This window comes from Cervus elaphus, chromosome 18 (assembly GCF_910594005.1).
Source record: "Cervus elaphus chromosome 18, mCerEla1.1, whole genome shotgun sequence".
Classification (NCBI taxonomy): Eukaryota; Metazoa; Chordata; class Mammalia; order Artiodactyla; family Cervidae; genus Cervus; species Cervus elaphus.
The window spans coordinates 58,393,904-58,419,770 of NC_057832.1; the positions used below are offsets into that span (position 1 = coordinate 58,393,904).

At 40.2% G+C, this 25,867-nt stretch overlaps 1 gene segment (V, D, J or C); it reads right to left on the bottom strand.

The window, feature by feature from the left end:
• Positions 1 to 1,832: 1,832 nt before the first annotated feature.
• Positions 1,833 to 25,010, bottom strand: LOC122674379. The segment is given in 8 exon segments: positions 1,833 to 2,411; positions 5,012 to 5,053; positions 5,339 to 5,386; positions 5,893 to 5,952; positions 11,228 to 11,557; positions 15,872 to 15,909; positions 24,435 to 24,738; positions 24,824 to 25,010. Coding segments are annotated over 8 exon segments (1,041 nt in total).
• Positions 25,011 to 25,867: the final 857 nt, after the last annotated feature.

Here is a 25,867-nt window from a genome sequence, read left to right on the forward strand (position 1 = left end):
AACTCTGGGAACCCTCCTCGTCTCCTCTCTGCCTCAGTTTCCTCATCTATAAAACAGATCATTGCATATGTCTTGCGAGAGTTCAATAAGTTAACAGATGCTAAGACTAGAACCAGAAAGCCTTTGCTGTTATTACTTCATTGGGTTATTAATCACTGAATTTGTAAATTTTCATAGAAATCTGAAATGACTTAATTTGAACAGCTGATTCTAAATATGGGTAAACTTAGGCAACGTGATGTGGTCAAGGAGACATGATACAGCTGGTTAGAACAGACCAGAAGTGAAGGTTCTAACTCTTGAGGTGTGAGGTGGCCCTCTGGTTCAGTGTTCCTCCCCCAATACCACACAGTAGCTGTGCTGTAGTGGAGAAGGACTGGACCAAACTGATATACGCCTTCCTCCCACCTCAGAAATGCACCTGGGCACCTAAGAGGCTTCCACAGGGATTCTGAGGACCCTGGGGTCTGCTGAGTCTAGGGCAGGAGCTGGGGTGTCAGGATGTTCAGAGCACCATCCACAGTCTTGCTCTGTCTGAGACTCAGTCCAGTTCGTTATACTCCCAAAGAGCAGGTGCTAACCTAGACACACTCGCAGAGTCAGGCAGAGTTTCCGTAGTGTTGATAACAGAGGGAGCAGCTATGGTGATTCCCGAGAATACACAGGAGGAGAAGGCAGACGCACCCACAAGTCCTTAGGAAAATTCTCACAGACTCTGGAGGAGGCCTGTAGCAAAGAAGCAATGCATGTTCTGTTTTGTTGGGGTTTCTTTTTGTTTGTTTTTCCCAGTAACAAATGAGTCAATGGAAAGCCACAGGATCCTAGGAAACAAAATATGGGCTCTGAGATCTTAGAGACCTGGCTCTAAATGACTGTTACTTACAAAAGAGTGACCACAAGTGGAATACTCAATCACTCCAATCGGTAAACTATCGACTTTAGCTGTACCTTCCTCGGAGGGCGCTTAAACAATTAATGGGATTCCTGGTGAATTGTTAAAACTGAGTCCCTCAAGACAAGTCCAACTTGTCTGCAGGGATATGAGATTACCGATGATTCTCGGTAGTTCGGTGTATGTGTAAAATCTACTGACTTTACAGCAGAGCTACAGACAGTGGATGCTAATATGGCTGAGGGCTTGCATGGTCCAAGCATCACTAACGTGTCTACTCCTCATGTGCCCGGAGCCAGAGCTGTAACTGTCACAGACGTGGACATGATGGCACTGCGAGCTCAGATCGCTGCCTGAGGTCACCCGGGCACTAGCGCAGACCCAGGGTAAGGTCACCCGGGCACTAGTGCAGACCCAGGGTAAGGTCACCCGGGCACTAGTGCAGACCCAGGGTAAGGTCTCCCGGGCACTAGTGCAGACCCAGGGTAAGGTCACCCGGGCACTAGCGCAGACCCAGGGTCAAATCCAGGCCCTCGAGTTCGGAGTCTCCGTGCTGCAGCCCCACCCAGGGCCCCGCTGGCGTTGCTGCAGTCCTCATGGGGCTAATGTGAGGAGCAGGAGGCAGTGCTTGTGAGGCACTACTGCGGATCTGAACACGCACAAGTGCAAGTCAGTCACCCTGTTGCCACAGGAACATCTCAAACCAAGGAGTCTGAATCTGGGGACTCTGAAAGAGAAGGAACCCAGGCACCTTCTTTTGGCTGTGGGTCCCCTTGGAGCCAGTGCGCCAAAGAGAGCTCCATGACCACCGTCTCAGGGAAAGACCTAGAAATGTGGGGTTGGCCATTATTATAAGCAGAACTGAGCTTGATACCACTGCTGTCATGCTGTTTCTCACCTTGATTAGATTCCATGGAATTAAAGTACACAGACAAAAAGGGACTTTTGATTTCTTTTTAGAAATTTATTTATTTCAAGTAGCAAAGCCAGCATCTCCAGGGTGTGTGACAGGGAAGATCAGGGCCGTGGTCTCGGTGGAGGTGCTCGAGGAGCAAACAGGGAACTGCCCGCTGTGTGTGCTTAGGGGGGCATGAGGACTTGGGGGTGGGGAGAAGCTGATGAGATTGTGGGGACAGTGGTGGGAGAGGCTCCCCTGGACGAGCCCTGGGCCGTGCCTTTGAGTAATGGCAGAATTCCTTGTTACAGAGGAAAACTGTCTGCCCAGTGGTCTGAAAAACCCTTACACGATGATAGAAAATTATGCACAGCGTCTGAAATAACCCAAACCCAGAAAGCAAGCCCGGCTGGGTCTTCAGTAGAGAGTTTCTGGGACAATAGATGAAGGAGGAAGATTGACCCCTTTGTTGTCCCCTCGGTCACGAGCTCGTCCCGTCACAGCAGACGCCTGTTCTCCTAAGCACACAGAAGGAGGTGATGACAAAGTAGACGGCACTCTTGAGGAGGAGGACAAGGTAGGTGTAGTAAGCAGAGTTGTAGGTGAACTGCAGCGGCACGGTGTCTAGGAGAAGTCATATGATTATTGCCCATTCTTTCAAAAGGACAGGACACGCCTCCTAACACCGTGTGTGCGTAGTCACTCAGTCGTGTCCGACTCTTTGCAACCCCACGGACGTAGCCTGCCAGGCTCCTCTGTCCATGTGGATTCTCCAGGCAAGAATACTGGAGTGGGTTGCCGTGCCCTCCTCCAGAGGATCTTCCCCACCCAGGGATTGAACCCAGATCTCCCGCATTGCAGGCAGATTCTTCACCATCTGAGCCACCAGGGAAGCCGAAAAAGGGGTGGGGTCACAATTATTTACTTCTGATCATCTACATTGGCGTGACACCCCTGTAACACCAAACCCCAAAGTAAACATTTATCATCACAACCACCACCACCAGGACGGCTCAGAATTCAGCTCACAGTTCAAGTCAACAACCTCAGCCAAATTCACTAGAACCTTCCAAAATATTAAAAAGCAAGGTTATACTTTTAATGGAGTCCAGTAGGGAAAATCATTTGTGATAAATTGCTTTCAGCGTTTTCTTCACCCTTGCCATATGTCTAAAAAATAATGAGTAATATTCATTAACCACTAACCAAATGCTAAACAATTTTCTGAGAGCTTTGCATGCAAACTTTTAATCTTATTTAATTTTTGAAATAACCTATGAGATCATTATTTTCAACCCCCATTTTACAAATAAACTGAGGGCAGAGAGGAGTAATTTGCCTGACGTCACACATTTAGAAAGTACCAGGAACCACATTTCAATCCCAGTAACATGATTCTAATGAGCACATTCTTAGCTGTCATGTAGTTCTGCATCTCCACATTCAGTGCCTACCCCAGACACTTGATATTTAGCATAAATATCAAGTCGAATCACTGGTTTGGAAGGATCTGATGGATTACACCTTGTGCATCAGTGAGATTACGATCAGGTTACGATCTGTGAAATTTGGTGGCGTCTACAGTGGGTGGGGCAGGGTGTAGTAAAGTGAACACTGTGCAGAATGGAGGAAAGCGGTTAGCCCAGCTCTCAGAGAGCTTGGGTGCTCAGGCCTCACTCACCTGTCTCTCTTGGATGTCTCTCATCATGGCTGTGATGTTATAGGCTAATGCGCTTACTCTCCTTCGAAGTTTTACAAGAAATATATGATGTCAAGGAATAATTAACAACAGTGATGATGCATCTGACTTGGCTAAACGAACCACAAGGCTGAAGTCTGTTCCTGAGGAAAATTTCTCTCTTTATAGAGTCAGAACTCCAGAATCACTAGTATATGGTGTGGAAAGGATCTCAGAAGGTGACATGCTCATAACTTAACTGCCCAGTGTCAGGTCAGGTGTTAGCTGAGTTTTAGGCCCCCTGACACATTGGGAATGAAAAAGGGATCAGCAGGACCAGAGCCAGTGCTTCTAAATTCACTAAGAACCTTCATGTAGGGAGAAGGGGCCACCAACTAGTACAGATCCTGTGCCAGCTAAATGGATACCCTATGGAGACATTCCACTTAGGTGACCTTATCTCTGTAATAACTCAAAGTGAAAGTGTTAGTTGCTCAGTCATGTCTGACTCTTTGCAACCCCATGGACTGTAGCCCACCAGGCTCCTCTGTCCATGGAGTTCCCCAGGCAAGAATACTGGAGTGGGTTGCCATGCCCTTCTCTAGGGGATCTTCCCAACCCAGGGATCAAAGCAAGGTCTCCTACATTGCAGGCGGATTCTTCACCGTCTGAACCACCAGGGAAGCACTCCCCTTCAACTACTGAGTTAGGTGTAATTGTTCCCTATTGGCAGGTGGGGATCCTGCTGTTTAGCAATGTAAGTAATGTACCCACATCAGTGCAACTCGTAACCAAAGAACTCTTGTCTGTGATAGTTGGAAGCCCAGGTACTTATACCCCCAGCCAGATGTCATTATGTCAGGACCTTGGTTTTTGGATTTCTTACTCTATGTCAATGTCTTAGAGGAAGGATTCAAATGTCCTGGGTTGAAATTCCAGATCTAGCTGTGAGACAGGACAAGGGACTTAATTAATTTTAGCTCATTGCCCTCATCTGTAAAATGGGGGGAAATTAATATATACCCTCTTAGGAGCTTTATGAGAATCGTATTTAAAATACACGAGAGACATAGTATAAGGCCTTCTGTAAGAATATGAAACTCTCTATAAGCATTAGTTTATGTTATTAGCTATTAGCAACAACCAAAGACTCAACATACAGAAAAGCAACTTGGTATCATTTTTGCATAGTCACTGTAATCAAAAGCTACACAATTGAGTGAAACCCATTGTTGAATAATTCAGAGCCTATCACTGCATCCTCTAATTGAGAGTCATCTCACACCAAAACCAGTATTTACTGTGTTAAGATGACTCTTACAGAATGTTGGATTTACTTAAAAAAATGTGTAACTTAAAATATATGGACTGTGTAACAGTCTATATAATAGACTTACTTAAGATTTACTTATAGACCGTTTTACAGTCTATTTTGCAATATCCAGACTTTCTGATTTCCTACCTTAAACCAAGTCCAAAAGTTTAATTTATCTAGAGGAAAAAAGTGCTATAACATGACATAAGGGCAAATATAGACAAAACTTACTGTTTTCATCTTTCAGACATGCTTTTGTAGAATTAGCAACTTCTAGAAGAGAAAATAGTAGTCAGTTATTCATACTTCACTATTTGATACATGATATATATGTATATGCATGTCTGTGTGTATGTATATATGTACACAATACACATACATATATATAAAATCTGCCAATAGAGACAGGAGAGATACTGATCAAATGTATGAATCTTAAAGTTTCAGAAATAATTGCTCTTTCCTACCATAAACCAGGAAAGTTCAAAAGGTAATTTCATCAGGAGGAAAAGAAAATGCTATAGGATGACATGAAGGCAAACATATACAAAAACTTACTACCTTGATCTCTTGCACAAGCTTTTGTAAAATCAGTATCAGTGACTTCTAGAAGAAATGAGAGCAAATATTAATCAATTGTCCACACCCATTATGACAGTGTGTGTATGTATGTATATATAAGTGTGTGTGTGTGTGTGTATAATCTGCTGATAGACAAGTCAGTCGGTTCTTAAAACTATGAAAATTTTTAGCATCACCATTCCAGATAATTGGTCTTTTCTACTTTAAGCCAGAGAAGTTCAAAAGAAGTTAATTAATCAGAAGGGAAAAAAATACTAAAGCATAACCTAAAGGTGCATGCAAGCCTGCTAAGATGTTTCAGTCATGTCCAAGTCTTTGAGACCCTATGGACTGTAGCCCTCCAGGCTCTTCCATCCATGGGATTCTCTAGGCAAAAATACTGGAGGGGATTGCCATGCCTTCCTCCAGGGGATCTTCCTGATCTAGGAGTCGAACCCATGTCTCCTGTGGCTCCTGTATTGCAGGCAGATTCCTTACCACTGAGCCACCAAGGAAGCCCAACATAAAAGCAAACATACACAAAAACTTACCACTTCCATCTTTCGAACAATCATTTGGAGGCTCAGTAGTAGTGACAACTGGGGTGAAAACTACAATAAATGAGAGAAAGTATTGTTAATTATTCATGTTCATTATTTGACAGTGTGCATGTGTGTTTATATGTGCATGTGTAACATATATATATGTATGTATGCATGTAGCATGTATATATATTATATATATAATCTGCTGACAGATTAAAACATGCACCCTACAAATCCAGGAATAGTTCATCTAATACTATGTAATTCAGTAGATCTAATTCATATATTGTTTTCTACACCTGACAGTGTTTATCCAAAATACAATTTCAAGAAATATTTGAAGAAAGGCAAACAGAAAAAGAGGCTGCTCTACATCTTCAGCATCCACTGCTGATATGAAGAGATGTTCCCAAGATGAACACACCCAACCCTAGAATCCGCAATAGAGTCCCATGTTCAAGGGAGTCTGGCTCAGGTAAATTTCCCTTCTAAGCAAAGGAAAGCAGTCAACCTTTCCAAATCACACATGTTCCCAGTATCCCTGACTCATGATTTCTGAATTTGTGGTGTTTGTGGGCAAAATGAAAACAATATTAATAAGGCTAATAGCTAGTGAGCAACTATAACTAGCTTAACTACTTCACATGTGTTACCTTCTTTAATCTTCCAGTGACACTGGAATGAGGTGTATTTTGGAGGATTCCATGTTACAAAAGAAATAAGGGTCAGAGGGAAAGTGACTGGCAGAGAGTTGTGCCAATGGTACCAGTGATGGCATAGCCAGCATTCAAAGGATCATCGTGAGACATTAAATGAGACAGAGCCTGTGGAAAGTACTTTGTAAAATAAGCCACAGAAAGAGAGAGAAAGTAACCAATGAGCAACAGAATTCTACTACTGTAGACACTAAAAACATCTTCTTTTCCAGATATCTTAATTATTCTTATCAGTGACCTTGTTTATTATAGGAGGTCAACACTTCAGTGCAATTCCAGGGATAGAAAATTCCAGATAAATATTTGTAAAAGGAAAATGGTTCCAGGAAAACAGAGTCACAGTGGTTTTTTGGTTTATTCCTTTTCTTCTGGATATGTTCTTATCCATATGGATTTGGTTCTGGTATGCCATTTTATGCCCTCATTGAGATCAGTTTTCACTATAAAAAATGAATTTGAGCTGTAAAAGCTTTGCAGTAAATGCCAAGAGTGAAAATATTAATATAATCATCCTCAAGAACTGACCTTAATGTGTCTTAAAACACTCTCCCTGGGACTTCCTTGATGGTACAGTGGGTGGGAATCCATCTGCCAATTCTGGGGACATGGTTTCAATCTCTGGTCTGAAAGATTCCACATGCCACAAGGCAACTAAGCCCATGTCCCACAACTACTTAGCCCCTGCTCCACGGCACAAGAAGCCATTGCAATGAGAAATCCAAGCACCTCAAAGAAGAGTAGTCCCCACTGACCACAACTAGAGGAAGCCTGCAGAGAGTAACGAACACCCAGCGCAACCAGAAAAAATTGTTTGTAACTTTATTTCTTTTGCTTGCAGTGACTATGTTCATTAAAGATGAACAAACCTCTTATTACTATGAATTGATTGAGGTGAAAAAGTAAAAAAATTTCAGCATAAACTGCAGTGTATACTAAGACCTCTTTCTCAGTCAAGACCGGTCAAGAGCTTGGACCTGATTAGTTTTCTATCCATTCAAAAATCACTTCATGATTTGTGCTTCCAAGTGGATGTGATAGAATTCCAGCAGAGCCATTTCAAATCCTAAAAGATGATGCTGTTAAAGTGCTGCACTCAATATGTCAGAAAATTTGGAAAACTCAGCAGTGGACACTGGACTGGAAAAGATCAGTTTTCACTCCAGTCCCAAAGAAGAGCAATGCCATAGAATGTTCAAACTACTGCACAATTGCAATAATTTCACATGCTAGCAGGGTCATGCTCAAAATCCTCCAAGCTAGGCTTCAACAGCACATGAACCAAGAAATTCTGGATGTTCAAACTGGTTTTAGAAAAGGCATAGGAACCAGAGATCAAATTGCCAACATACATTGGATCATAGAAAAAGCTAGAGAATTTCAGAAAAACATCTACTTCTATGCTAAAGCCTTTGTGTGGATCACAACAAACTGTGGAAAATTCTTAAAGAGATGGGAATAGCAGACCACCTTACCTGCTTCCTGAGAAACATATGAAACAACAGACTGGTTCCAAATTGGGAAAGGGGTACGTCAAGGCTGTATATTGTCACCCTGCTTCCTTAACTTAGAGGCAGAGTATGTCATGAGAAACGCCAGATTAGATGAAGCACAAGCTGGAATCAAGACTGTCAGGACAAATATTAATAACCTCAGATATGCAGATGATACCACTTTAATGGCAGAAAGTGAAGAAGAACTAAAGAACCTCTTGATGAAGTTAAAAGAGGAGAGTGAAATAGCTGGCTTAAAACCCAAAATTTAAAAAAAGAAGATCATGGCATCTGGTCCCATCACTTCATGGTATATAGATAGGGAACAATGGAAACAGTGAAAGACTTCATTTTCTTGGGCTCCAAAATCACTGTGGATGGTGACTTCAGCCATGAAATTAAAAGACGCTTGCTCCTTGGAAGAAAAGCTATGACAAAACTAGATAGTGTATTAAAAAGCAGAGATATTACTTTGCCAACGATGGTCTGTATAGTCAAACCTAGGTTTTTCCTGTAGTCATGTATGGATGTGAGAGTTGGACTATAAAGAAGGCTGAGCACCAAAGAAGTGATGCTTTTGAACTGTGGTGTTGGAGAAGACTCTTGAGAGTCCCTTGGACTGCAAGGAGATCAAACCAGTCAATCCTAAAGGAAATCAACCCTGAATATTCATTGGAAGGACTGATGCTGAAGCTGAAGCGCCAATACTTTGGCCACCTGATGTGAAGAGCCGTATCATTGGAAAAGACCCTGATGCTGGGAAAGATCGAAGGCAGGACGAAAAGGGGACAAGAGGATGAGATGGTTGGATGGCATCGCCAACTCAATAGACAAGAGTTTGTGCAAGTTCTGAGAGATGGTGAAGGACAGGGAAGCCTAGCATGCTGCAGTCCATGGGGTCGCAAAGAGTCAGACACCACTGAGAAACTGAACAACAACACACTACTCTTGAATGTGAAAGTTAGTCTCTCAGTCGTGTCCGACTTTTTGCATCCCCGTAGACTGTAGCCCACCAGGCTCCTCTGTCCATGGGATTCTCCAGGCAAGAATATTGTAGTGGGTTGTCATTCTCTTCTCCAAAGTATCTTCCCAACCCAGGAATAGAATCCTATTCTACATTGCAGGGAGATTCTTTACCATCTGAACCACCAAGGAAGCCCATATAATATTCTTAACTTTTATCAAAAACAAGAAACTTCCCAAAAATAGCATTACAAATTTACTAAAGAATGAAATTTACAGAAATGCCCTCTTTAGCTATATGGCCATGAAATCCATGGGAAACATTTATTTCAGAAATTAAGTGCCAAGTATCACACATGATAAAAGGGAACTTGTCTCCCCTATGGTAATTATCACCATGAAACTTACCACCCTTTTTATTTTTCCTTAATCACAGAAAAATTAAAACCTAATAGGACAGTTAGAGCCATGATTATATTAAACCGCACTTAGCAAATTTGTTTATTATGTATTTCTCAGAGTAGAATGAGTAGAAATAGAAATTTAGGGCCGTTTCTGTAATCTGTGTTGATTAGTTTAAGGAAAGAATATAAATAATACAGTAGATGCATGAATAAATAGACCCATTTATGTTTTGGAATGCAATTTTTTGCTGACTTTATTTCACTTGCTCTTCATTGCAGTCCCAGGACAAAGCCAAGGCAAATGTTCAAGCTTGATTTGATCATTGGACAAACTAAGAACCAGAGAAGATAAAGACTTACTTCAGAAATTCGGACTGGTGCACAGCCAACATCTGTGCACATTTTATATGCTTGTTCCCACTGCTTAAAAAGGCTTCCTAACCACAGGGAAAAGCACACAGTGATTCCTCTGATGGGCGCTGTGACCTGTGGTCTGTTAGGTGAATTACTCAGACGTTAAGCCCTGAGTCCAGTAAGTTAGAGGACCACCGTCAAGGTCAAGATACACCCAGCACTTTGCCCCCACCGCGTGGACACGTCCAGCATCTGCTCACAGGGGCTGCTTTGGGACGTCATGCCTAGATCATGGTGACCCTGAGTCATCCAGAAAAGTGTACATTCTCTTGACTGTAGTGCATTCTCCTAGGACAGTAATTCACCCGAGTGTGTCCATCCACACATTCCTCCAGACCTAGCATGTGCTAGGGCTACAATAAAAGTATCTTGAAAGATCTTTTCTAATAGCAAGAAATACATTCATTATGTACAGTGGGAATACGTTTGCACACTTTAGTCTCACCCGATCTTTAATTACAAATTTTAACTTCAAGGTGGTAAATAAAGTACAAATTTTAACTAAGACCATAATAAAAACTGCAGCAGTAAATTATTCTCTTCAGTTGGTCAAAAAGGTCTTTCAAGTTTTTTCCATAACAGCTTATGAAAAACCCCAATAAATTTTTAGCCCACTCAATACTTTTTGTTGAACTGCAATCTGGCTTCCTCATAAGAACATCATTTTGTCATTTAATAACCCACTGTTTCTGACTTATACTTTGAGAAAAGCAGGATTAAAGTGAGAATGACTGCTTGGTGAGTAGAGCATTCCTGAAAGATACATAAATGTTCTTATTTCCTGATCAACCAAGACAATCAAAAGTGAAATTTCTTTTTGCAAATTTGTTGTGCACTAAGTTGCTAGACACGTTCATATATTTTCTTTCATTTAATCCATACAAAGACCCTAAAATCATCATTGTGACTGTAATATTTTGGAAGATGAAACAGGCTGAGAAAGCTTCAAAATATTTTTTCTTTTTTGTTTTAATGTTCCCTTGACTGTACTATTTTAATTCTAGTGGAAATTTCAGCACATTTATGCTACCATTAAACAGAACAACAGCTTAGAAAGACGTGTTTATTTGACTTGACAGAAAAGTTAGGGTATTGTCTTTGAAAAACTGTGTTCTGGGAGGTTATTGTTTAGTTGCTAAGTTGTGTCTGACTCTTGTTTTGTGACCCAGGCTCCTCTGTCTGGAACTTCCAAGGCAAAAATACTGGAGTGGGTTTGTGTTTCCTAATCCAGGGGATCTTGCCAACCCAGGGCTCAAACCCATGTCTCCTGCATTGGTGGGTGGATTCGTTACCACTGAGCTGCTAGGGAAGCCCAAGGGAGGTTATATTTATATTTATGTTTATATTCACATACCTTCTTTCACTGCAGGAAAAAGAATCTCTTGATCTTTTCTTCCTGCATTTTTCTCATGTTTGACGATACATATGTGCTCTTTCTTCACGGAGTTTTCTGTCACTGTCAGCCAGCTGAGCTTCATGTATGTGTCATTGGTCTTCATGGTATTTCCCTGCTGGGATGGCAGAATCCTGTTGCCATTCTTTTCTTTCCAAGAAACCTTAATAATATCAGGGAAAAAATTTTCCAGGAGACAAAGATACGTTGCAGCCTGTTGATGGTTGACTTCATTAATTGAAGGAAGAAAAATTGTGGGTTTGGGGGAAGTATCTGCAGGAAGTTTTTTATCTGCGGAGGGAGATAGAAAAGAATTTAAAATGGTTATTAGAGAAACACGGAGAACCATGGAATAAACTAGCATGTAATAAAAAGAAGAAAACTTGTCGCTGAATTAGTGCTCACCATGGATTCCTTTCACAGTGGATTGTAAGGAACTTACTATCCTTCTTATTTTCAATAGGAAGAGATGTTCAAGAGGTTATGTAACTTGCCCAAAGTCACAGCTAGCATAGTGGAACCTGGACCACACATTGGCCTTTGTTCTTTTTCCACGTGGTAAGATGGGTTATGAGTTTTATCTCCTTCCAAAATTCATGAACACATTTATTTTTTAACATCTCTTTTGTTTTATCATAGTGGAGCCTGTTTTAAAGTGGATGGATGGGCTTTCCTAATGGCTCAGTGGTAAAGAATCCTTCTGCCAATGTAGGAGACACACATTCGATCCCTGATGCGGAAGATCCCACATGCCTCGAGCAACTAAGCGCCTGCACCACAACTATTGAGCCTGTGCTCTAGCCTGAAGACAGGACTACTGAGCCCTTGTGCTGCATCTATGAAGCCCCATGCCCTAGAGCCCAAGCTTCAGACAAGAGAAGCCACTGCAATGAGAAGCCCGCACTGCAATGACGAGTAGCCCCACTCTCTGAAACTAGAGAAAAGCCCATGTTGCAGCAAAGAAGATGCAGCACAGAGAAAAATTTTAAAAATAAAATTATATTTAAAAAATGAAGCGTTTGGGTGTGTGGTGGGAATGAGAATGGGGAAGAAGTCCAGGTAACTCTGATAGTTTCTCTAGAGGTGAGAATCTTTGACTTTTTGCTTTTTTCAAGCTTTTAATTTTATATTTGAGTATAGCTGATTAATAATGCTGTGCTAGTTTCAAATGTACAACAAAGTGATTCAGTTATACGTATACATGTATCTCTTCTTTTTCAAATTCTTTTCCCAATTAGATTGTTACAGAATATTGAGCAGTTTCCTTCCCTGTGCTATATACAGTAGGTCCTTGTTGGCTATCCATTTTAAATATAGCAGTGTGTATATGTCAGTCTCAAAGTCCCTAGCTGTCCCTCCCTCCACCCTTCCCCCCTGTAACCACAAGTTTGTTCTCTGAGAGTCGGTTTCTATTTTGTAAATGATTTCAATTGTATCATTTCTTTTTAGATTCTACATATAAGAGATATATGACATTTATCTCTTTCTCGGTCTGAATTACTTCATTTGGTACGACAATCTCCAGGTCCATCCATGTTGCTGCAAATGGCATTGTTTCATCCTTTCTAATGGCTAAGGACTATTCCAGTATATATATACACACACACACACACCCCATGCCTCCCTACCCATTCCTCTGTCATTGGACAATTAGGTTACTTTCAGGTCTTGGATATTGTGAATAGTGCTGCTATGAACATAGAGGTGCTTGTATCTTTTCAGACCATGTTTTTCTCTGGGAATATGCCCAGGAGTGGGATTCCAGGATCATATGGCAGCTCTATTTTTAGTCTCTTAAGGAACATCCCTACTGTTGTGCATAGTCACTGCACCAATTTGCATTCCCACCAACAGTGTAGGAAAGTTCCCTTCTCTCTACTATTTTCCCTTCCTATCCTGTTTTGTAACTTGTGCTCTCTTTGGCCACATAACTCATCCTCATGTTTTGCAACTCTGTGGAGCTTCATTTAACTACCCTGGAATGAACCATATTTATCTTAGTTTGTCAACAAAGGTCCATCTAGTCAGGGCTATGGTTTTTCCAGTAGTCATGTGTGGATGTGAGAGTTGGACTATAAAGAAAGCTGAGCGCCAAAGAATTGATGCTTTTGAAGTGTGATGTTGGAGAAGACTCTTGAGAGTCCCTTGGACTGCAAGGAGATCCAACCAGTCCATCCTAAAGGAAATCAGTCCTGGGTGTTCATTGGAAGGACTAATGTTGAAGCTGAAACTCCAATATTTTGGCCACCTGATGAGAAGAGCTGACTCATTGGAAAAGACCTTGATGTTGGGAAAGATTGAAGGCAGGAGGAGAAAGGGACGACAGAGGACGAGATGGTTAGATAACATCACCGACTCAAAAGACATGAGTTTGGGTAAATTCCGGGAGTTGGTGATGGACAGGGAGGCTGGTGTGCTGCGGTTCATGTGGTCGCAGAATTGGACACGACTGAGCGACGCAGCTGAGCTGAACTGATCTTACTTCTCATATAAATAAATGTCAGTAGGAAATTTATTGTATCTTTAGATAATATACAGTCATTTTTTATAATGGGAATTAGTGTCCCTGCATACTTGACAATCTGTGATGTTGAATTTACAGCTTCAAATGTGGATTCACCTGCCCATTTCTGAACTGATGGGATTCTCCTGGTGGGTTTCTAATTTTATATAACATCCAAACTTCATATCTGAAAACTTTCAGATTTTTGAGTGGAAGAGTTGATTGTTTATAGTGCCTTGAATTTGGAAACAAAATAGCAATATTTTCAAAACTTCTAATAAAAATGTATAATTTTCTGACATGCTTTATATAAACCTTATCAAGTAATGCATTTATCAGAATTTTGCTTCACTTTAGGGAAAGTTTACCAAGGCACATTTTCTTTTGAAATTTCATTTCAGGTTTAAGCATGGTTAAGAACGCACAGTATTTTGACTCTGTGTCTCCCCCAGTTTTAAATCTACCCTATAAGTTTGCTGAACTTCTTTAGAGCTCCATGGTTTACTGTGTTTTCATCTGCTAAATAAAGTATATATATAATTAAAAATTAAATGTATGCTTCCTGAATTTCTTATAGACATGGTGTCAACATATATAACAAAACATAGTTTGCAAATGATCCCACTTAAATGCTGGAATGTTTCTTGATTATATATTTATGGTTAAAGTAATGGTTGAAATTATAAACGTTAAAACTCTTTCAAATTTATTTCCAAGTGAAACACAAATACTTTACTCATATTCTCTTTGAGCTGGTTTAGCATTCTGAGGTCAGTTTCTTAAGAACAGAAAAATCAAACTTCTCATTTGAAAAGAAAAAGAAAAAAATTCTTGAGAAATTTTTCCTCTGTAGCAAAATTCCTGAGTTTTCTACTAAAGAAGTAAGCAAACAGAGGTCATTTTAAAACTTAATGTTGTAAATACAATTAGGTCCTAGTGTGTTTAATTTTATACACCTCACTCATGGTGTAAATACTATTTTATTGATTATAGTAGTAAGATACTGTATATTTCTCCCATCACATACTGTGTTTTTATTGCTTAAGAGTACTCTATTTTTCCTTATATTTTATAAATTAAATAATTAGAACTATTTCACATTTAAATAAGCAAATTATATTATGACCTTTGTATCTGTATTTAATTGACTTCATATCACAATCATTTAACTTATGAATTAAAATTTTTCTGATAAATAAGATCACGGAGCCCAAGTTTATTGGCTAAGGGCCAATAAATGTTTGTGTTAGAGATGATATCAATGAAGTGAAAGGATTCAGATATAAAGCACATAGAACAACAAATATAAAAACAAATACATTTTCACTTCATTTTTCTTGACAAATAGAAAGCAGTCTGTTAAAGAGAGACAAATACCTCCCAATTCAATTCTGTGTGTGTGAGTGGACAGTAAGATAACTTTTTGTTTAAGGAGTTAGGAGTACAACTGCATCCTCTGAAGAATTTCTCTTCTGTCAATATTTTTGGCTGCAAACAACTCTCCTTCCTGGGTGCAGCTTTCCCTTCGCATTTGAATGGAGTGTGGACACACCTATCCAGCACCGACAATGTGTCACACGCGTGTCAGGGACACTGCTGACAGGCTTTCACTGAATTCTCATGCGATACCTGCTGGACACATATGGCTGTCCCATTTTGAGAATTCAGAAACCGAGGCCAGAGAATAACTGACCAAAAGTGCTCATAAACAGTAAATGGTAGACCCAGACATCCTGATCAGAGTGACTCCAAAGCCAGATTCTTTGAAAACACCCCTTTGCCATCAGGAAAGGAAATGTGTCAGCTCACAAAATTTACCTATAATAACCAACTTTGGCCTTGAACCAAACACTTTCATGATGATCACATATATTATACAGGAACCCTTTATATAAGTCCACATGTTCACAAAGCCCAATCCTACATTTTCGCACAGTTGTCTATGGTATGCTCTAAGGATTTGTTTTAATATCTTTCCTAAACTCCTGCATCTAATCCCCATTTGCATTCCCATTTTCCCAACATTTTAAACTATTATTCCAATTTGCTTCTTGCCTTCCCTCCACTACCTTGACGAAAAATGCCCTTCTTCAGGTACTTACCTAGGACGAAAACTTTTGTTCCGTCACCAAAGATCATGCTGTCTAAATTCCACAGTGATTCAACCTGTGGCAAAAACTTTAGACTAATTTAGCTTCTCTGAGTTCTTTAAATCCTATTGGAATCATTACAGCCTGGGATACGAGAGACCAAGTTTCTGGTCCTGATTCACTTTGCTCATAACAGGTTCCATGGCTGAGCTAATCAGATTAATTAAAGCTTTTGGTGTTTGTTTATTTGAAAACATAGTGTTAGCATGAATCAGTTCGACATCCCTTTTAATGCTGAAGTGAGACCAATATGAAACAAGATCTGAAAAAGTGATTTTATTAAAAATGCTATGGAAAAGAAAGACCATAATAATTATTACTATCATTATTATTAGTGATTTCTTATTATTAGCTGACTGTGTGCTCCAACATAATATTTTAATATCTTGGGACCAGGGCTTGCCCTTACTGATGGGAATTCGGTGTTTTGGGGTTACACCTGAGTCTGTGGCAATCAACTGTGAAGATTGGTTCCTTTTTTTGCCTTCTACTATGCTCCACATGTCAGGAATTCTCAAAGCCATTGTCACAGGACAGGTGCTTTTCATACACACAACTTAAAGGCAGTTGTTTGTCTAGTCTCACCCGCTATATTTTCAGGGTTAAGCAACTCAAAGGGAACATTGGCTAAAGCCTAATATGTATAGTCAGTATATGGAATTACTTCACTTGTGTTGTCCAAAACAAATAGCTTCCCCCTCCTGTCCAATCAACAGCACAATTAATATTTTTCCAAGCTTTTACTAGAAATTTCAGCCTCAGACTGACTTCTCTCCAGCTCATGTGTAGATTTCAGCTTGCAACTCTTGGCCTTCAAAGCAGGATGATAAGAGAAATGGTAGGATGCCTGGTTCTCAAATCCTATTATTGTCATGTTGGATTGTGAAAACCTTACCTGCCTGACCCTATCTGCTGAGGGTCACCATCTGTGAATGGCAGTAAATGTTATGGTATCCATAGCATTGATGAACTGGCAGTATAAATGGGTTTGATTAAAGATCATTTCTTCCATTTTATAAAGTGGATGTTGAAGACTATATCCCATCTTTATTTCACTTTTCTCTTAACTTCGTGTATTAAAGTCCTTTTCTAATTTTATGTTGTAAAAGCACATCATATTAAGAAATTTGGTGTGCTTATTTTATCAGCTAATAAAAAGTATGTATTCCACCACCTTTTCATTTTTTTCTTTTTAATATTCACTTTTTTAATTGAGCTAGAGCAGACACATAGCTCTCTTACCATTGAGCATTAAAATCTTAACCTGTGCTTTCTGCTAGAAGTCCTTTTTCCTCCTGCTTCCCTGAGTGCCTTTGATCTTATTTCTTGCCCTTCCTGTACATGGCATTTTCTATCTTAGGTCTTCACAAATAAATTTTGGAAACACGCAATTTAAATAAACAGAAGAACTGTTTTCACACACGAGTAATAATACAAATTATAACCTATTACAAATTAAGAAGTAAATTAAATAATCCATTTAAAAGATCAAGCTACAGAGGAGTAAATGTTCAGAATACAAAAACTTAGACTTCATTTTTCTCACCTTGTGTAAAGGCCCAGACTCTGTCTTTTGGAATAAACAAGTCTGTACTGAATCCCAATATTTGCCACAGTAACTTGTTATGTGACTTTAGGCAAGTACCTGAACTTCTCTAAACCTCAGTTTTCTTATCTGTGGAACGGGAAGACAAGGATTCCTTTTGAGGAAAAGATAAGGCACTGAAACTACTTATCATGATGTCTAGCCCTCAGTAAATAGTAGCTGATATTATTATTATTCTCTTTAGTGGGACAATTTGGGGTTATTTTATCAAATTCTTTGGACAGATGAAATATATGAATTTTATAAGCAATAACTATTACATCATTTGAGAAAGAAACAAACTCATCAATGCAAGATCTGTTGTTTCTCTGGTAACCACAGGCCATAGAATATGGGCCCAGTCAAGCCAGCATCTAGAATGCTTTTCCACTGGACTATAAGCTGTTTGAGTGTTGGGATTTGTTCTGTCTGTGTCTTGTTCACACTTCTGTCTCCAGCATCCACACAGAAACTGTCCTCAAAAAATGTTTGCTAAGAGAATGAGCAAGTGAGGATGTCCAACCACGCAGACTCTTTTCATGGACTTTGGAGCTGAGATGGCTTGAGCTCACAAATTCCATTACACTGGTCCATTTCCAAGCAATGCAGCAAGAACTGTCATGACATAAATTCTGACTGCTCTCAGCTTCCCTCTGTGAAGCTAGAGTAATAGGAAGTGGGATTTGCAAATGTTATATAGACATTTATTATAAGAAATTTTGTTTGCACTGCTGTTAGGTCTCAGGTGAAAATCAGTACTACAGGTTTTGCAGGTTATTGGGGAAAAACTATAGAGAAGAGAAAATTTTTTAAATTCTCACTTAATAAGCCATTTATAAGAAAAGGAATTTTTTCTTGTAAATTCCTTTACAAAAAAACTTTACTGACATAAACTTTGCCAACAACTTTACTGACATAATGACATATTATGATAATGGTGTAAATATAGTGAAACATAAATGAAACAATGAAAAAGATATGGTCCTTAAAATATTTTAATATCTAGCCTGAGTCTCTTGTGCGTGTGTGTGTGTGTGTGTGTGTGTGTGTGTATATTCTAAAAGATGAATTTCAGTGGCTTACAAGCAGGAAGTAGTTTTGTTTCCATGTAATCCATATACAGTGGCCACTAGCTGCAAAACTGTAGTTCTCATGATGAGGCCAAGTATGTGGCAGTCAGATAAGGGGGATTGTAAGGTGTTTTTTTTTTTTTTTTCCTTAAAAGCATCTATCAGTCTTTCATGACTAAAGTAAAAATAGAAAAGAAGTTACTTACCACAGGGAGCTACTATGAGCTTAGTTCCTTCTCCAAACATCTTCTTCCAACCTGAGCTGCCATACTGGTTCGGGCTCCTACAATGATCTCAGCCTTCGCCTACCTTCATGAAGTGACTAGCAGTTTAACAACTTTGGGCTGGCAATTTGACCTTCTGAGTTCTTTTGGAAGTCCTTGATAATAGATTTTATGGCATCTGATATTTTATAAGTTTTCCTCAGATCAATGGGCCCAAATATCTGTTTTCCATGGTGGACTAATCATTGACAATACTGATAAAAAATGAAAAGGATAAAAGCAGGAAAAGAAGAGTTTGACACTAGCAGGTTAACCACCTGTTCTGCTTTCCCACATTTCCAGGAAGAGGATTCAAAGAATTAAGACTTTTAAAAAAATTTCCAGGTGCTCAGCTGTGTTGAAACTGCTCGGAGTTCACATCAAAGGAAAAGCTCTTCCGTTCTCACAAACACCAGGGCTGCTCAGTTAGTGATTTGGGAATATATTTCTGAAAGGAGGAAACTCTTCAGTAACTGAAAATGCAAATTTGCCAATTCACATGTACTTGAGAAATGTGGACAAAGTTCTCTATTCATTGGGTAACATGATTCTGTTTTGCGGGGAGGGAGAGTATTGTTGACTTACAATGTAGTTAGTTTCTAAGATGAAAACCAATAATACACGTTTTGCAAATTATTGGAGAAAGGAGAATGATTTTTTTAAAACCTTAAACGATAGAGAAAATTCAGAAAAGTGTTTGTCACTTAACAGACCATTTACAACAAAGTGATTCAATTATACATATATATGTGTGTGTATATATATATATATATATTCTTTTCCAATATGTTTATTACAGGATAGTAAATATAGTTCCCTATGCTATACACTAGGACCTTATTGTTTATATATTTTACGTGTAATAGTTTGTATCTGCTAATCCCAAACTCCTAATCTATCCCTTTCCCACCCCTTTCCCCTTTGGTAGCTATAAGCTTGTTTTCTATGTCTGTGAGTCTGTTTCTGTTTTGTAAATAAGTTCATCTGTGTCATATTTTAGAGTCCACATATAAGTGATATCACACGGTGTTTGCGTTACTGTGTCTGATTTCATTCAGCATATCATCTCTAGGCCCTTCCGTGTCACTGCGAATGGTGTTATTTAATTCTTTTTTAGGGCTGAGTAGTATTCCATTGTATATATACCACCTCTTCTTTATCCATTCATCTGTCAATGGACATTAGGTAGGTTCCATGTCTATTGTAAATATTGGTGCTATGAAATTTGGGTGCATATATCTTTTTGAATTATAGTTTTGTCCAGATATATGCCTAGGAGTGAGATTGCTGGATCATATGGCAACTCTATTTTCAGTTTTTTAAGGAACCTCCATAATGTTCTCCACAGTGGCTGCAGCAATTTACAGTCCCATCAACAGTCTAAGAGGGTTCCTTTTATTCACTATCTCTCCAGCATTTGTTATTTGTAGACTTTTTAATGATGCATTCTGACCAGTGTGAGGAGAATCTTCATTGTTTTGATTTGTATTTCTATAATAATTAGTGACAGGCAACATGATTCTTTACCACAATAATTAGAAATGAGAACACAAGTTCTGTGATGACTTATTATCTTTCATAGGCTAAAAGAAGAAATTTGTAGAATACTATTTTACCTGAAATTATAAATTCCTTATTTAAACTAAAATTTGAGAGCTAAGGCCCGTTCTCTTACGATGAAAGAAGAAATGTCTTCCAGACTGTTCTGTAATCTTAAAGCCACTCAATTGGATAAAGAGAAAAAGCAATTGCCAGAAGCAGCTGAATGCTCCCCTGAGTACAGATGAGCTGTTCATTTGCCAGGACACAGACAGGACTGACCCTGACCATCCTCATGTCCACTCCAGACCCACCTTGTCATTGTTAAATCCCTTACTGCATCGAGCATAGTGCCTCGCCTGTGGAGATAAATCTATATGATAGATATTATTGGTACAAAAGAAAAATGTTAAAATAAAGCTGTAATTCTTTAATATAGTGCTTACACTATATTTTCAAAAACGGTTGCACTCATTAGCTCCTTTTATGTAAATAATGGTATTTTGAGCCAAGAAACAAGTTTCCACAGAGATGGGGATGTAACATAAGGATGGATGATCAGGTAGAAAATGATAGAGCTGGTGTGCAAACATTTCTGTAATACCAAGTGTCCAGTGTGCTACAGTAGGGAACATGGAATCTTTCAATACTGTTTTTCATTCTTTTTAAAACAATTTTTAGTTCCTTTTGGAATATAGTTGATTAACAATGTTCTGTCAGTTTCAGGTGTACAACAAAGTGATTTTAATTCTAATTTTGCCTATTACCTGCTTGATTTATTTGCTATCTGACACTCAGTGTTCTAATTCTGAAAACGTAGTAAGAACACGTTTTGTGTCTCACATGTCTCACATCATTACATATAATGATGTCTCACATCATTACAAGGAAGATGCATAGCACAATCCAGATATAACACAGGAGTTCAGTATTTCCTTCCTCTCTGTTCCTTCTCTTTTTGGAAGGAGTCAGGTCACAGAGATACCACGGAGGGGCCCTAATGTGGACTGGGGTACACCCTTTGCATCCCTTAGTTCCTTGACTTGAATGATATCATTGGTATCTCCTGACAGAAGAACTCTCTGTCACGGGGTCCTAGAGATCTCAGCCTTGCCTCCCAGTACACACTCTGTGATGGAGCTTCATGGTCAAGGTTGTGGGGCAGCCACACCCTTCTTTGTCCTTCAGGGAGATCCCCACCCATCTCACACCTAACGTGAGCAAGGAAGGAGCTGAATGTAAATGTCCTATTTTTCCTGTGCCAGAGAGGTATGGAAAATTAATGTCAGAAAAGTTTGATTCAAAAATTCATAACTATATACCAATACAGTTTTTAAAAAATTAGTAAAAATCTATTACTATTCTACTCTATCACACTGCCCTCAATGAACATGACCTGGGCATCAACACAATACACAGCCATGCCTTTGCCATCCTGCATCCCTCACTTTGAGAGAGACAGACTAGCTAAAATGCTTCCCAAAGTAAGTGACAGTCTTGGGACCATTTCTTTCATCCTGGCAGTGACTACCCTGAAAACAAGATCACCCAAGAAAGATATGCTCTAGGTTTCTAAATCTGTCTCAGTAGGATTTTCATGCAGAAAAGAGCTAATCTATCACCGTGGAGGTTGCAACTGGCATTAAGTGGTATAATTCCAAGAGAGAGACATTTTGGAACGGTTATATTCTGCTTTAGACCTGAGAAAACTGATGCCTAAAAGTGTGAAGATCTTGCTCAAGGTCACAGAGCTCATAAGGGAAAAGCCGGAGTCAGTGAGGGGTGAGAATAGGGTTCACGCCATAGTCGAGGTTCACAGCAGGGGCACTGGGCTGTCTCTTCCTGGGGACTGTGGACAGTGTATTAATAGCTCTGTAAGGACATGGGTGACGAGCTGGTTCTTGTTGGCCACATTGTCACCAGTTCAAAAAATTCACTCTCTGTGGAGTCTGGCATTGGTGTGGCTGCAAGAACAGGAAAGAGTTGTATTAGGATGATGGGGAAGATGAAGTGAACAAACGTAGTAAGCTTCTGTCCCCTTTACCTCCACCTCTTCTAACACATACTGGGGGATCTCAGCTTTGAATTAGGCCTTCAGGGAAGGGTTGGGGGTTGGGCTCTTTCAGAAGGAAAGCATATGTGAATTATACATTTCTAACGGCAAAATCGGAGCTCAGGGAGGTAGACAATGAGTTTAGGAATCTGCAGGACCAATTCAGAATTTTTTACACTTTCCTTTTATTCATTGTTTTACCATTGCTATTAAGCTATACATAAACTTTGAATTTCCACTTGAAAAGGGTCTAAATTCAGCTTAAACTTCAAAAAGATTTTATTCTTTCCTGTTTTGGGGTTGAAGAATCAGTGACACAGGCTTTTTTTTTTCCTTCTTTTCATAAGAAGGTAGTGAATATAGTGATAAGTGATTTGTGTGATTTTCCTGTAAATGCAGAGATCAGAGGCATATACTTTTAGCTGTTCAACCTTCTCATTTTATAGAAGAGAGCAGAATAGCCAGAGATTCACTCAAAATTCTACATGTGGTGACATTCAAGGAGACGTGTATAACAGGATATTGAATATAGCTCCCTGTTCTATACAATAGGACCTTTTTGCCAACCCATTCTATACATAATAGTTTGCATCTGCTAATCCCAAGCTCCCAGTCCTTCCCTCCCCCACCCTCCTTCCCCTTGGCAACCACATGTCTGTTCTCTATGCCCCTGAATCTGCCTCTGTTTCATAGATAGGTTCATTTGTGCCATATTTTAGATTCCACATATATGTGATATAAAAGGGTGTCTGTCTTTCTATTTTTAACTTACTTCACTTAGTATGATAATCTCTAGTTGTATTCATGTTACTGCAAATGGCATTATTTTATTCTTTTTTATGACTGAGTAGTATTTCATTGTGTATATGCACCACATCTTTTTTTTCTTTTCCATTTATTTTTATTAGTTGGAGGCTAATTACTTTACAATATTGTAGTGGTTTTTGTCATACATTGACATTATTCATTCATTTATTGATGGAAGTTTAGGTTGTTTGCATGTTTTGACTATTGTGAACTATACTTCGAGGAAAATAAACTAAATTAAAAAGAAAAAAACAAGAAGAGTAAAGCAGAGAACCTGATGTATCATCCAGGGTTAACTGCATCACCATGCGGATTTTTATCAACTCAAACTCAAGAATGTCAGGCATGCCAATAGAGGAGGACACTGAGACATTGCCAATATTGTTTCCCGGGCTTCAAACTGCTGTCTCTTCCCCCGCAAAATGGTAACAATGGGTGAGAAACTTAGAGACTGGAATCAGGCATACACTTCCAGGCTCAGCTTTCAAACATTTTGTGGCAGATCTACAGTCCTTCACCCTTGAAATCACTTATGTGACATTTTATCTATGTATCCTTCGAGGGAAATGGTCAGATTTTTATATTTTCAGTCAATACCAGAGCTATCCTTTAGAAATAAATGTGAGTCACCAATTCAAGCCATAGACGAAAATGTTTTGGCTTCTGCATTTAAAAAAAAAAAAAAGGACATTTAAAATGAATATTAGGACTATTTCTACTTAGTCCAAGATATCCAAAATATTTCAACAGTAAGTCAATATAAAAATAATTAAGGAGATATTCCACTTTCTTTTTTTCTGCGACTATCTTCAAAATACAGCTTGTGTTGTAGACATACAGCCCATCTCAGCTTGGACTCTTGAACTAAGCACATTTCAAGGGCTCAATAGCTGGATGTGTTCAGTAGCTGTTGGACTGGGCAGCCCAGAGTTTCCTCCAAATGCTGCAGACAAGCTGAACTGGACGATCTTTGGAAAAGTCCCCGCCATCTGCACAGCTTTTTACCCGGGTCAGCCTCAGCTCCCATCAGATTTTACCCGCAGAAGCCCTAGAGTGCGGGGAGTCGTCAGGATACTGAGAGATCACCCCAGGGGGACCGAAGGGACCCGGAGGCGGCGGCAGTGGCCAGGTCCGGGCGAGCAGTGGGTCTCGGAGCATTTTGTGCAGAGCCCGGGGCTGCGCGCCCCGCTGTGCCGACCTCCAGGCAGCGCAGTAGTACACGCCCTCGTCACTCTTCGCCAGCTTCATCAGGGACATGGTGCAGCTCTTGCCATCCGCGCCGCGGGCCGCGCTGACTTTATCACCTCTTAGGACCGAATCCCACTGCACATCCCGCTTGGACAAGGCTAGATAGAGAAGCCTCTCGGGGGCCTGGCCCTCCAGCTGGCGGAACCAGTGGACGTAATCCACAGACCTGCTGACCTGGCAGGACATGGTGACAGCTCTGCCCGCGTGCCCCGCCATCACGGACGGCTGCAGCACCCTGAGGTCCTGCTGGATACCTGCAAGCGATGAGAGAGGGCAGCTTGAGCCCGCAGCCTCCGGGCGCGTCCCGCCCGGCCCCCCGGGGAAGGCGCGGGCACTCACCTGGAGCCACGAGGGCCCAGAGGAGGGCCAGGCGGCCCAGCGCGGCTCCGCCCCCTGCCCCGAGGGAAGAGCCCATGGTGGTGGGGCTCAGATTGCCCGGAGCCTCCACACCTGGGTGTGTGATGGAGGTCAGGTCAGGGTCTGAGCGGGTGCTTCTCCCAGGCTGCCGGGGGCAACTGGTGAGAGAAATAAGGGAGGGGCGGAGGAGGGAGGGGCCAGAGGGAGGAGACAAGAGTCCGACCACAGGGTGAGGCGTGGAATGATAAACGAGACAGTTCTGAGAAGCACTAACGGATATTGGTGGAGTAATAAAATAGGAATACAATCGGTGATTGGGCATCAAATGTGCTTTGGCAGTGGGCTGATTTATGTTCATTGTTTTATTAAATCCTGAAACCTTGTGGGATAAAGAATATCTTCGGTTTAGAAAAGGAGAAAGCTGGGGCTATTTTATTTCATTTTGTTTTAACTTTTATTTTAGAGTATAGTCGATTTACAATGTTGTGTTCGTTTCAGCTGTACGGCTTTGCTGTACTATACTATAAAATAAAAGTTAAAACAAAATATATATCCTTTTTCAGATTCTTTTCCCATATAGTTTATTACAGAATATTGAGTAGAGTTCGTTGTGGTATACAGTAGGTCTTTGTTGTTTATTTTATATATGGTGGTGATTTAGTCTCAAATTGTGTCCTTTGCTTTGCTACCCCATGGACTGTAGCCTACAAGGCTCCTCTGTTCATGGGGATTCTCCAGGCAAGAATACTGGAGTGGGTTGCCATGCCCTACTCCAAGGGATCTTCCCAACCCAGGATCGAACCTGGTCTCTTGCATTGCAGGCGGATTTTTTACCAACTGAGCCACCAGGGAAGCCCATTTTATATATAATAATGTATATGTATTAATCTCAAATTCCTAATTTATCCCTTCCCCAAAAGAGATGGTTTTTAAGTCACTGCATGCCCAAGAAGAATTAGGTTGGAATTTGAAGCCAGGTCTGGCTGGAGACAAATCTCATGCTCTCTTTGGCCACTTTATCCCCAC